The sequence below is a fragment of the Sitophilus oryzae genome, unplaced genomic scaffold, assembly GCF_002938485.1.
Source record: "Sitophilus oryzae breed Bouriz unplaced genomic scaffold, Soryzae_2.0 scaffold_1816_pilon_pilon, whole genome shotgun sequence".
In the NCBI taxonomy this organism is placed as follows: Eukaryota; Metazoa; Arthropoda; class Insecta; order Coleoptera; family Curculionidae; genus Sitophilus; species Sitophilus oryzae.
This window is the reverse complement of record NW_022146520.1, coordinates 1,042,939-1,056,175: the sequence shown is the minus strand read 5'-3', so window position 1 is coordinate 1,056,175 and position 13,237 is coordinate 1,042,939. Positions and strand designations below refer to the sequence as shown.

Genomic DNA, 13,237 nt, shown 5'->3' with positions numbered 1-13,237 from the left:
ATATTGTCGATTTTAGAATAAACTAGTCGTTTCTATCTTATTTTTTATTAGAATGGTACACAATCAGAGGGCTACTGTAACAGTGTTATGAAAATAAGGCAATTAAGGGCTTATTTTTTCGTATTTATTATAATTTTGCTAATATCTTTGGTTTGAAAGAGAATATCAAGATGCCGTTTTCGCTGACATTTTAGCTTATCTTACTCTTTACCATCAGCTAATATTACATATACTATCGCATTTTCTTTTTTTTAAAAAACGCGCAATGTTTGTTAAATGGTAACTCCGCGTCCCCTAGCGTCTACATTTTAAAAGCTTATTATTATTGTTTATACGGTATAATATAGAGAAAGAAACTCTCTTTTAAACGAGCCCTCGCTTGTTGGATTCCGTTTATCCAGTCTAAAGTTATTAATATTTAAATAAAAACAGATCGAACCTTCCCCCACCACTTTCTTTTGACAGATAGGGGAAAATGGTTCTAATAAAAAATATTCAAAATTTTCTGAAGATTATGAAGCTATTATTTATAGTACTAGTTATATAGGCAAAATTGGGTAAAAACTCAATTTTCTTATTTTTTTATAGCAGCTGCGCCGTCTAGCGGCCGTTCTACAAACTTGAAAATAATTTCCAGCAATTTTATAATAGCCCCTTTATATATTATTTTCCGCAAGCTCTACGAGTTAGTGGGAGTTAGTCTTAGTGGGACACCCTGTACATAAGCGTGATAAATTTTAATTAAATTTTATAACGAATTACATTAATAAAATAATTTAATTAATAAATTATTTATTTAATGTAATTCGTTATTTTAATTTTATTAATTGTGATTAACAGAATTCCGTTTATCTCATAGAGCAGATTAAAATGGACAAAATGTCAAGATACAACTTTTAATCGGCATTAAATGGCCTACACACTACACACATTTTCTAATAATAAGAAAAATAGCATATTATGCACGTCCATGATAAATCTGTCGACACTTTTTTAGCACTAAATTAAGTAGCACTCATGTAACTGTTACACCCTGTATGTTGGTCGCTAAATAGCCTTAGTTACTCACGCACAATTGGCGCGACCTTAATTAATTCTCTCTCTCTCTCTCTCTTTCTCTCTCTTCACTTCTCTATTAATCAATACTCGAATTTGTTAATCAATATCTTTAATACATTCATTACTACTCAAAATATTATTTAAAAATTTTCCTAATATATATTTTGTAGTTTAACATTCTGTACCTAATATTTAGAAACCAGTTAAAAATAAATACAGACAAAAACATAATGCCTTTAACATTGTTTTACATTAAGTAATAACGCCATTAAAAGAGTTTTTATGTTAAATAATTTCGGGTTTTTATATAAAAGCCTTTTCTTTGCAAAAAGCTAAGTACTTTAAATTCATCAACCGTACAACGGTAGCATTAGAGAGTTTATAATAAACAAGCAAAAAGTAAACATTTTGAATTATAAATTAGGGGATATTAATTTACTACGGTATAAATAAGTAACACAAAAAGAAAAAAAGGAAAAACAAAAACCCATTTATCCATTACTGCTTTTAATATGTAAAAGTTAGTATAAAGTTCTTAATAAAAAATAAATTATAAATTTCAAAATTTTAAAAATATTAATAAAATATTTTTAAAATTTTGCCTCTTTCAATATTTTTAGTATTTTATTCTCATAGATTGTCTTATACGTTTATATTTTGATCTTGTCTCCGAAAAACTGTGTTTATTTTTATGTTCTTCCTCTTTTTTTGAAGGAACACCCAACTAGCATAGGAAGGAGAAAAAGCCATTGATCACGGAAAATTAACCACTATTTAGTTGAATTTTACTTATACTTAACTTAATGAATTTCTTGTAGGGAATAAAGTGCGAGAAATCTAAAAATGAGGTCGTAAACTAGTTAATAATAACCTACAATTATACCTTTGAAAAGTAGCAACGTTGGAGTTAGCTGGCATTGTTAAAATTTAGTTACTGATATTGAGGGCATTAAGACTACAGGGACCTAAAGTAGGTTTAATGTTACTTTATTATAACCTCAAATTTGTCTCGGGGGTCGAAGGCATTGTTTGGTTTTCAAGTTAGGTTAAAATTTAGTTGTTAATAACTTTAAATGAGACCTTATTTGGAGGAGTTCAAATTAGGTTGAAAATTTATTTCGACCTCCAACCGCTATTATGCTTCAAAGGTAAAAGTAACTTAGTTTTTTGACTTGGAAGAAAGTCAGACATACGGCAGTTTAAAAATTACCTTTTTTAATTTCCTCGGTGTGATTTCCGTTTAAAAAAGTTTTCAGATTTTCAGAGATAGCACATTACCGTGTTCCCACTGGTGGGGAACGAAAGAATATTCAATGCGTTTCTTTTTTATTACCGCCGCAATCTTAAACGTGTCCATTATGTGCAATAAAAACAAAAAGTCCTCTGTAATAGCACTCACAATCCGAAAACATAAAACTTTTAGAAATAATCAGCAAAGAAAACTAATTTAGTTTTCTAGTTAGTTAGTGTACTAGTTTAGGCCAGTTCGGTAATTGCATCGGCCAGCAAAGGAATAAAAATTTGACATGTCACGTGACTCTCAATAAAGATTATCATGATTACTGTGAAAAGTTAATCGGATTGCTCGATGATATAATTACCGAACTTAGCATTAAATATCATTGTCAACTGTCACTGTCACTCAAAGAAAATAAAAGTTTTCTGTTTTATCGGCGATACTTCAACAATGTGGTCAACACTTCAACCTAATATAGCCCATTTTTTAACTTGCACCTTGAAGGAAAAATACCTTAAGCAAGAAATCTTGACCTTTGAGGTTATTAATTTAAAGAAATCTTAACCTCATAAAAAGAAAGCGGACTTTAAGGTTTTAAAATTATGGAAAAGCTAACTTCATAGACGAATAGTTAAAAACACCATTAGCGGCCATTTTCTTATCCAATTTGTTTTCAAAAATAATTTTTTGTGATATTGTTCTAAACTATTGAGAAAAATAAATAGACGTTTATGAATAATACTACCTACCATACATTAAATTAACTAATTAAGAACTTTAAAAGTGTACCAAGGAAGTTAGCTGAAAAAAAGTTAGGTTAGAACCTTGAAAATAACGATTTATTCTAAAATTAATTGTTGAAAATACATAACATTTTAATGGCGCATAATTTTTTAGGGCCCATCATATTTACATCTCACAGAAAAATTTTCTCCGCAGACATAATTATCTTAGGAATCCAGTAATCCACTTCTTACCAATAACTTATTTACATTTACTAGGAAGTGTATATACAGGGTGGCCCATCGAAAACGTTCCGCAAGGCATAACAGCCAGGGTAATTTTTTTTTTCAGAAAATTCAAAAACACGTCAATTTTGTTTGTGAGGGGAGCAATTTTTGCCCCAAAAAATGATTGCGAAATCTTCAACCCTCTAAGCGGGGGTGACATCCCCCAATTTTTTTCAAATGGGAAGGGGGGTCAAGTGGTACCGCATTGAAAAGGGCTTTCTATTCTCTATACTTCCCGCTTCGTTTTTGAAAATCGGTCCAGCCATTGAGAAAATATGAAGGATTGAAATTTGAAAAGTTTATTTAAACATTTATCAGAGTAAATGATAAGGATAAATTCCTTCGACCAATTTGCTGCTTTTTTCTTATTATTTCTAGATGTTTACGCATTTTTTCACTTGCCACAAGGATGAACGATCGGGTTAGGTAGAGTGTACTTTCTTTTTGAAAGGTGTAGTTAATCGGCACAACTGTCGGTACTGGGCTGAGGACAACCCCAGGGTTTTTCACGAGGTGCACACACAAAACCCTAAGAAATTGAACGTGTGGGCTGGTATTTTTAGAAATTCTATTGTGAGTTATTTTTTTCTTTCTGGAAATCTAACAGGTGATATGTACTTGGATTTACTGGAAAATACCATCGACCCAGCCCTAACTGACATCATAGAGAACAATCCTGGATACGTTGAAGCGGAACTAATATAATAACTTTCCCGTTTGGTGGATAGGGCGAAGGGGTGCAATTGAGTGGCCTCCCCGGTCACCCGACTTGACTCCTTTAAACTTTTTTCTATGGGGACACATAAAAAGTAAAGTGTATAGCACTCCACCCGCCTCATTAGAAGACCTGCGAAGACGAATTATTGATGTTTGTTGCGAAGTGACCTCGCAAGTTCTTCAGACTGTTCTAGAACGGGTTGAAAATAAGTTGTATTACTGTATGGAGGTTGACGAAAGAAAAATACTTTACCTTATTCTTTCTCTTTCTTTCCCATGTTAAAATGTAGGTAGTATAAATTAGGACTATTTTTAGTAAAATTCACCTCTATTTTACCATTACATTACCTCAGGTCGGTTATTTTTGACTTCATAGCCATTTCATACAAGACATCATAACCTGTTAACCTGTTATTAACTTCCAAATTACTTTAGTTTTATTCCCCACTTTGGGATTTTTAACGTCAATTCTTGGAAATTTCGACCAATTTCCAGTTGGTCAATAATAGTCCAAGTGGTTAATTTAAGGTAATTTTACTTTCAAATGTTTGTTGGGCAATATATTCAAAAATTAAAGAATTTAACTTTTAGTAGAAACGTTTTCATTACATAGCCATAATTTGAGGCAATTGATAGTCTGTCTTATTAATAACGTCAATAAAGTTTTTAAAATTATGATATTAACCGAATAATGTCATCATTAACAATTTTTATAAAATAGTTAACTGAATATATAAAATATTGGCACTTACATTTCACAATTAATTTGACTGGATTGCTGGTTCCTCTTCCTTCTGAATTTGTAGCCACACAGGTATATTCGCCAGCAGTTGACTTTACAACATTTTGAAGAACCAAACTTTGGTCGCTCAGGATTATACCTCCTGTGACGTTCTGATAAATCTCCACATTCTGGAAGTACAAAATATATGGTTAAAAGAGTTATTCATATATCACATAGACATTATATATTATACAATATCTCCCAAAAATATAAGTTTTTAAAAAAGCATACAAAAAAATTATTAATATCATACAAAATATTTTACTAAAGGAAAGTGTTTGGCAGACGAACGGCCTACTATCAGTAATGTTTACTTCTACCTCTATTGGCCTATTATAATTATTGACAATGCATATACAAGGTGAGTCGTAAATAAGTGCACATATTTTTAGGGGTGGTACACAGAAATACGTCTTTGCACGTCAATTTAAGCAAAAAATATATTTTTTTTTAAATTTTTAAAATAAAATATGTGGATTATTTTAGACTTATCTGAAAAAAAGCAAATATGTTCATTTTATCGATATCTGCCAGCCCTAAAAATATTTGCACTTATTTAAGACTCAGCCTGTTTATTATTTCTTTGAATGTGGTAGGCAATGATTCAGTAATGATACTAAACGAATTTCGGACTTCCATTGTCTTTGTTTATTTTTACTTACGCAACGTTTCCGATATACAGTATGTCCCCGGATTGTCTTTACAAGAGGAAACAGTATTTTATTATTGACATTTAGGGGAAAATGCTTTCTCCATAAAAATTTTTGGTAGTTTTAAAATGGTTAATCCATTTCTGCTCATACTTTCCTAAATTTCAATACTGTTTTAGAGAAAATTAAAAAAAAAACATGAAAATATGGTTGAATTTTAGTCTACGTCCTAAAAATCAAAGGCTCGTTTCTTAGCGTAAAAAAATCGCTCCTTAGCGTAGTTCCAGACGTAAAAACAGTTTAAAACAGAGACTGTAAAAGAAATATATGGCCCAACCAAGAACGTAAGCTGCCCAATCAAGACACAAAAAAAAGGGAATTTCTAAAAGAGAAACAAGAAATCAAACCGGCTCGGGGGAAATCTATAAGTGTGCAAGTAAAGAACTTATTGGTCAGTTTAAGACTCTATTCGATGTCATATGGAAAAGCGGAGAGTTATCTGAAGACTTTCACAACGCGAATATAGTGAATATAATTAAGAACAAGAGGAGTGCATCAGATTGCGGAAACTACCTTATTCGTACTAACCGCGGTACTGTTGATTCTATATTCTTCGTCCGCCAACTATAGGTAAAAGTAAAGGAGCAGCAGAGTCAACTTTGTGTTGCATTCATCAAACTAACAAAAACCTTCGATTGTGTAAACACAGATGCACTTTGGGCAATTATGCAAAAGTTTGGAGTACCCTGTTGAGTACTCTAATAGAAATTTGTTAATTTCTCACAGTGTGTATCCATACATTACAGTGCCTCCATAACAAGAAGTCTAGACTGTCACAGGGATACCTACCTGACAAATACAGGAGTTAGACAGAGACGTGTCTTAGCGCCTCTCTTATTCAACATACACATAGTAGTACTCTCTATTTAGTAGACAGAAAACTGCAGGGAAAAGGAATGGGCGTTAGCTACAGATACGACGGCGGTCTGTTCAAGATAAGAAAACTCAGGGCAAAACACGTATAAAATTCATCACAGTACTTCGATACGCTGATGACTGCGCTCTAGTTGCAAAAACGTTACAGCAATTACAAGAAATGCTGAACACATATACCTGGGCATACCAGGCTTTGAGCCTTAAGCTAAACATCGATAAAACGAAAATCATGTGCGCTCCCCAAGAAAATCACAACTGTGCTATAAAAATCCAACTAGTGGGTTATGTAGCGGAATTCAATTACCTCGGCAGTTTGATTCTACAATCATGATTTCAGTACAACTTGCAGTGTACCGAGCAATAATAATCCCCACCATGTTATATGGAAGCAAAACCTGGGTACCGCACCGCCGGCGCCGCGCCGGCACATGAATGTATTAAAGAAGTTTCAACAGAGGCACCTTAGACAACTGTTAATAATCAAATGGTTCCACCATGTTTCAAACGTATCAGTCCTTGAAAAAGCTAGCTGCAAAAGTGCTGAACTCATGATGATTAATAAATCCCACTTAAGGTGGGTTGGATGCAAGAAAAAAGACTACCAAAATCTCTTCTTTACGAGTTTGCAGAATGTCAAAGGAAACCGGGTGGACAAATCAAAAGGTGCAAGGATATTTTCCAACAAAACTTAAACGAGTTAAGCATGCAGAATCAGTAGGCGTAACCATCTTCTGATGCATGTCAAATACTTGTTAGCGAGTAATGGCAGTAAGTAAGTAAGTAAGTTAATTAAATCTTTGATAATAAAATATCATAAAGAAATTCATGTTGTTTTATGCAATCAGTCTTTGACTCAAATTGTCTAACCCCACCCAACCTTCTAAAATGTCCTTTTATTAAAATCCCCCGGCCAAAATCAACAATAGCAACACGCCTAACCTCCCTCATTTATTATACGACACCGACTTTAATTTCATTCAAACAGGCCGCAAAACAAGACTCGGCGCTCAACTGTTCCACGCAAATAATATTTAAATTTCTGCTGTTCTTCCCCGAAAGAGAGAAGGCAAGTGAAAAATTCGAAATCCTCGTTTCTCTGCCGTTCGCTCTAAATACTTACATTGTGAAACCAGGAGAGCTTGTAGGCCTTGGGGTTGGCCCTTATGTTGCATTCGAAATAAGCGTCGTCGCCCTCCTTGATGTCCTGCGGGTTTAGGGTCGAACCCATCTTTAACGTTACGACCGGAACATCTGGAAAAATAAAGGGAAATTTTTGGTGAAAAAGGTACAACGGACAGTGGCCCTATGATTAAAATATTCTATTTTGTCCTTACTGTTGAAGGGTTGGGATTTTGATCTCATATTGTATCAGTTTAAAAGTAGAGGAGAATGTTTTATTAATAGCAGATAGTAGCAATCTGCACTAGCAGCAGGTACAATATATTGGTTTAAAGTGTTTAACATCAATATTTAGTTGAAGTTCAAATACCTATTATTTAAGAGTCCATTTGACTAGTCCGAAAAAGTAGCAAAATAAGCGTTCGGTATTTAAGTTTTTTTGAAGATAAAGATTATACTATATCCGTATTGTAGCATATTTTTAGATAACTTCTTTATTTTTAAGATTTTGATAGTCAAACATCAACAAAATATTCCTTATGTTTAGACAGTCCTGAAATCAAAATTATATTATACATTTACTTTAGATGGTGTGTACTAACTCTGCTCTAAATATGGTAATCTTAAATTATAGATAGTTCAAAATTCTACGCCAAACTTTCTAAAATATAGAATAAATTTTCTTTGTATGTTTAAACATTTTAAACACCCTGTATATTATTTTTTAAGTAGATGGAGAATTAAAAAATAAACATATTTTGTGTTTAGAGTATTTTAAAATTTTTAAAGGTTTCGCAGATATTCGCGGTTTTATATTTCACATGGCCATTTTTCACAGTAAACTTTTATCAAAGCCACTCAATGATTTTTCTCTCGTATTTAACTTTTGAAAGAGCCATATGAAATAATACCCCGAGTATCTGTGAAGTCCTTAAACATTTTGATATACTCTAAATACAACAAGTGTGTTTTTTTAATTCTCCATTTAATAAAAAAATAAAATACAAGGCGAAAAAATATTATACAATAGCATTTAAAAAATCGAAGAAAAATTATTTTATATTTTAATAAGTTTGGCTTAGAATTTTAAACATCCTGTATGATTTAAGATTACCATATTTATAGCAAAGTAAGTACATAATAAATATCTTGTTTAGTAGTGAATATCTAATATAGTTTCGATTTCAGGACACTTCTTGCATTTTTAATAGTTTTTTTTTAAACAGTTTGAAAATATATATATGGTTTTATTAATTTATTAATATCTCTGAAACTATCAAAATATATTTAAAAATATATTATGGGATTATGTAAAGTGATCAGGGAGAAAGCCAAAAATGCAATAATATACAGGGAGTCCCATTAAAAAAAATCATACCGATCAATTTTTAGAGCCACCCTGCATGTTAAATTATTTTCCTGAAAAACATCCTAAAACAGACTTTAGATTTGCATTTCAAACAAACAAAATTCCTTATTTTTTTATTTTTTTCCATAGCAACTGTTATTATTGCCTTATATCTATCAAAAATAGTAGATAAAATAGTACTTTAACCGCAAGGGGAGATTAAATGATACAACAGCGAGGACAGATTAAAAACTTTATTTCTTCTCGCACGTTTTTTAATTGCTTCCATTTTTGAAAATTTTTGTATTCCTTTTCATAAGTTATTCGGGATTTAAATGGAAGTAGTTTGGATTTGGCGTTGGTCGCCTCAGCCTGAATTGTTGTGTAATTTACTTATTTCGTTTTGAGTCATTTCTGGCTCCAATTCAATAAGCAATCGACACGAAAGAGAATTAAAAAATATTGACTCAAAACTGACAACTAAAGAGACAGCTTTATTTATTTGTCAAATTACATAGAAACCAACGCCAACCCAGCACAATATTTTTTCTCCTCGTAATAAATTCATTGAAATAATTTTTTTCTGAATATTTTTTAAAACGTAACTCTCTTACGTTCTCCCGAAATTAATTCACTGGCGATTTCATCGCTCGTGAATTAATCTTTTCGGTCGATGATAAAATACCATTTTATCGTCTTGTATAAAAAATAACTATTAGGAGCTGCAGATGCCGCCGGTTGCAGGAACGCTCTATTGCCGGACTCTGTTTATTTGCTGAAAAAAAAATGGCAAAAGTTTTTGGTCGGTAAAAATATGTTCGCATATTAAAATTTTTGAGTATTTTACAAAATATAATATATTTATGTCTGTATATTTTTTGGACTCGAAAGTGAGCTGGACTGTAACTGAGTGACAACGGGATAACTTTTTGTTTTTATTTTTCCAGCTTAACTTTCCAGCGAGCACTAATGCCGAAGAGCACTTTGAAACTATTTCAGATTTTGCTTTTTTCCGGAGACTTTAATTCGGACGCGGCATTTTGCGTGTTTTTATTTTAGTCAGCTTGAAATTTTAATACGATTCTTTTTTATTCAAATTCGCTACAGCTGGAGAGCACCAAATGACGTTCGCATTTTTCGAGATACGATGAATATTTCAGAGCGTTATTGTTGAATATAAAAAAATGTTACGTATTTTTTGTGGAATTCAAATGTGCCACATCGAAATATTTAAATGAAGAAAAAAAGAAAGTTAAAATCTGTGATTATTAAAATACCATTAGGTAGTTATAACTCCGAATCATGCTACCGAATATTTGCTAAATGTGAACAGAACATCGGAAAAGAGCAGTTTGGATTTCGTAGCGGACTAGGCACACGTGAAGCCCTGATTTGCATGAGGCTATTGTTTCAAAAGTGCTGCGAATTTCTCAAGAACATCTATGTTTGCTTCGTCGACTTTGAAAAAGCATTTGATCGAGTCAGACATACAGAGCTCTTTTGGCATCTGAAATTGTATAACGTAGACAACTATGACATGCGCCTTTTAGTATAAACTTATACTACGATCAAACTGCTGCTGTTAAGGTCGATGAAGGAACTACAAATGACATCCCAATAAAACGAGGAGTAAGACAGGGGTGTGTTTTGTCATCGTTATTATTCAACTTGTATTCGGAGAACATTTTTAACGAGGCTTTATCCGACAGAATAGAAGGCGTTAAAATTGGAGGCCAGATCATAAATAACCGTAAGGTACGCAGACGACATCGCCATTATCGCAGAAAGTTGCTATATAGGGTACATGAAGCTAGTTGCAAATGGGGTATTAATATAAATATCAAGAAGACGAAATGGATGTTTGTGGGTAAAATAGAAATTAATCCAATCCCGATAAAAGTCAGCGGACACAATATTGAACAAGTACCACATTTTAGATATTTAGGAAGCTGGCTAAATAGTGAAAATACATGTGACGTAGAAGTAAAAGCAAGAATTGAAATATACACACGTAGAACATTCAAAAAATGGAATACCACAGTCACTAATAGAAACCTGTGACTGCAAACCCGATTGCGAACACTACGTTGTTACATATGGCCCACTCTTCTTTACGGATGCGAGACATGGACGCTAAAAGTCGAGACTATAAATAAAATAGAAGCCTTTGAAATGTGGTGCTACCGGAGAATCTTTAAGGATTCTTGGGCCGAATATACAAGCAACGAAGAACTTCTTGGACAGCTCAACAAAGATCGGGAACTGTTAACCCCATCAAGGCCAGAAAGGTTGGGTACTTCGGACACATAATGCGTGGCACCAGATATTATATTCCTCGTTTGATCATTCAAGAAAAAGTCGAAGGTAGAAGATGGGTAGGTCGAAAGAAACTGTCATGGCTCAGAAATATACGGAACTGGACCAGTCTGGGGGTGGAGGGGCTGTTTTATGCAGCAGAAAGATATAGAACTCTTCCAGAAAATAGTCATGGAGATCGCCAGCGCCTGAAGACAGGCACGGCACCGCAAGAAGAAGAAGAAGTTATAGGAAATATCAATTCATTCCGAAGCAAATAGAAGCAAATAGTAAACAATAACAAAAAATAAACAAAATACGAGTAGCGGAAAAAGGGACCAAAAATCGCTACATATATGCTTATTCTCTGCATTAAATTCATCAGACCGAAGGGAACAGCCATTCGACGACCGGTTTCGGAGATTTTTCTCCATCATCAGGCCGACTTTGCTGTAACCCTCGATCTGACCAACGAAAAGCAGAGAATAGCATTTGAGTACAAAACGTACTACTATGGCGAGAGTGCTAGACGCTCTACGCCATCTAGCGGCAGCTGTGACAATCACAGATCGTACCGCCAAAATTAAAACCAGCGGCCTACTGGACAAACATGCTTGCTTCATCCACGTTACCGTAGATGAAGCTAAGAAGGCTTAGGGACGGTATATAAAGATAAACAAAATACGAGTAGCGGAAAAAGGGGCCAAAAGGGGTCTTCTTAGCACGGTAACGTGGATGAAGCAAGCATGTTTGTCCAGTAGCCCGCTGGTTTTAATTTTGGCGGTACGATCTGTGATTGTCTCAGCTGCCGCTAGATGGCGTAGAGCGTCTAGCACTCTCGCCATAGTAGTAAGTTTTGTACTCAAATGCTATTCTCTGCTTTTCGTTGGTCAGATCGAGGGTTACAGCAAAGTCGGCCGGTCGTCGAATGGCTGTTCCCTTCGGTCTGATGAACTTAATGCAGAGAATAAGCATATATGTAGGGTTTTTTGGCCCCTTTTTCCGCTACTCGGATTTTGTTTATTTATTTTTATATACCCTACCTAAGCCTTCTTAGCTCCATCTACGGTAACGTGGTAAAGCAAGCAATAACAAAAAAATCAGAATATCAAAAATGTAAAACCTTTTTATTAAATTTTCTCTTTCTCAAAAATACAATGCTAAACTACCATATGATCGAATTAAAAGGGTGTTAGGGATGGCTATGAAATTAAGATCGCTGGCATTTTATATGTAAATTTATATGGGAAATGTCATCGATCGTCATTTCCCAGCCAACTGGACGCCGTTTTTTTTTCGATCATACGGTAGACACACATAAGCTCCAATCGTGCTTGTCTGTGTAAGGAAATATAGAACTTAATACCATAGTCCGGTAGAGATATTAAATCTCGTGAGTTTTTTCGGGAGCCTTTTTTTATTATTCTAAACAAATATTTTTAAGGTGTTAACGTTGAAATTTAGGGTGGAAGTCACTTCGAAAATTTTGGCGTTTGGTCACTACATTAAATTCTACCAACAGAAAAAAAATAAAGGTGTAAATAAAAATAAAATGTTTCCTCTCGGAAACGGTAAGTAGCTAAACGACCAGTGAAGCCTCTACTAATAGAGCTAGTGGACTCTATATTCGCCCCATTTAAACTGTGTTTGTAAAATGCACTATTTCCGAGATATTTAATATTATAATCTTGTATCCAGATGTACGACCACCTCCTCTAGTAAGGCTCGGGATCTCCTAGACCCAACAGGCTACACACAAGTTACTGTTTCCTCTACCCGGTCTGGATCAACCAGATGGACTAGAAGACCCGCTGAAAGTAGATCTCTCTATACAATGATCTTTATCAAAAATTAGTTGAGCAATAGTTGTACAATAAAGCGTTGTTTGTTTGTTTCGTTTAGTTGAGCAACACAAGATTTATCTTCTCTCCGTATCTTAACTGAGCTGTTGAAAACCAAAGTGGTCTAAGTCAATTTTTTTGGATTTTCTAATTTCAATATATTACGATTTCTGATGTAGTTTTCTATCTACTCACGAGGTTTTAAAAATGTTAATAAAAAAAATTGTTCTATAAAAACTTT

General features: G+C 33.7%; 1 protein-coding gene across 2 annotated transcripts in view; it reads right to left on the bottom strand.

Moving 5' to 3' along the window:
- The window catches only part of LOC115883136 (neural cell adhesion molecule 2-like), a 472,691-nt gene that overhangs the window by 216,912 nt on the left and 242,542 nt on the right, over positions 1–13,237 (bottom strand). For both annotated transcript variants that reach the window (XM_030901447.1, XM_030901448.1), the window contains 2 exons: positions 7,514–7,644; positions 4,776–4,935 (listed from right to left, as the gene is read on the bottom strand). In XM_030901447.1, coding sequence (XP_030757307.1) covers positions 4,776–4,935; positions 7,514–7,644 — 291 coding nt within the window. The remainder of the gene's footprint in view (positions 1–4,775; positions 4,936–7,513; positions 7,645–13,237) is intronic.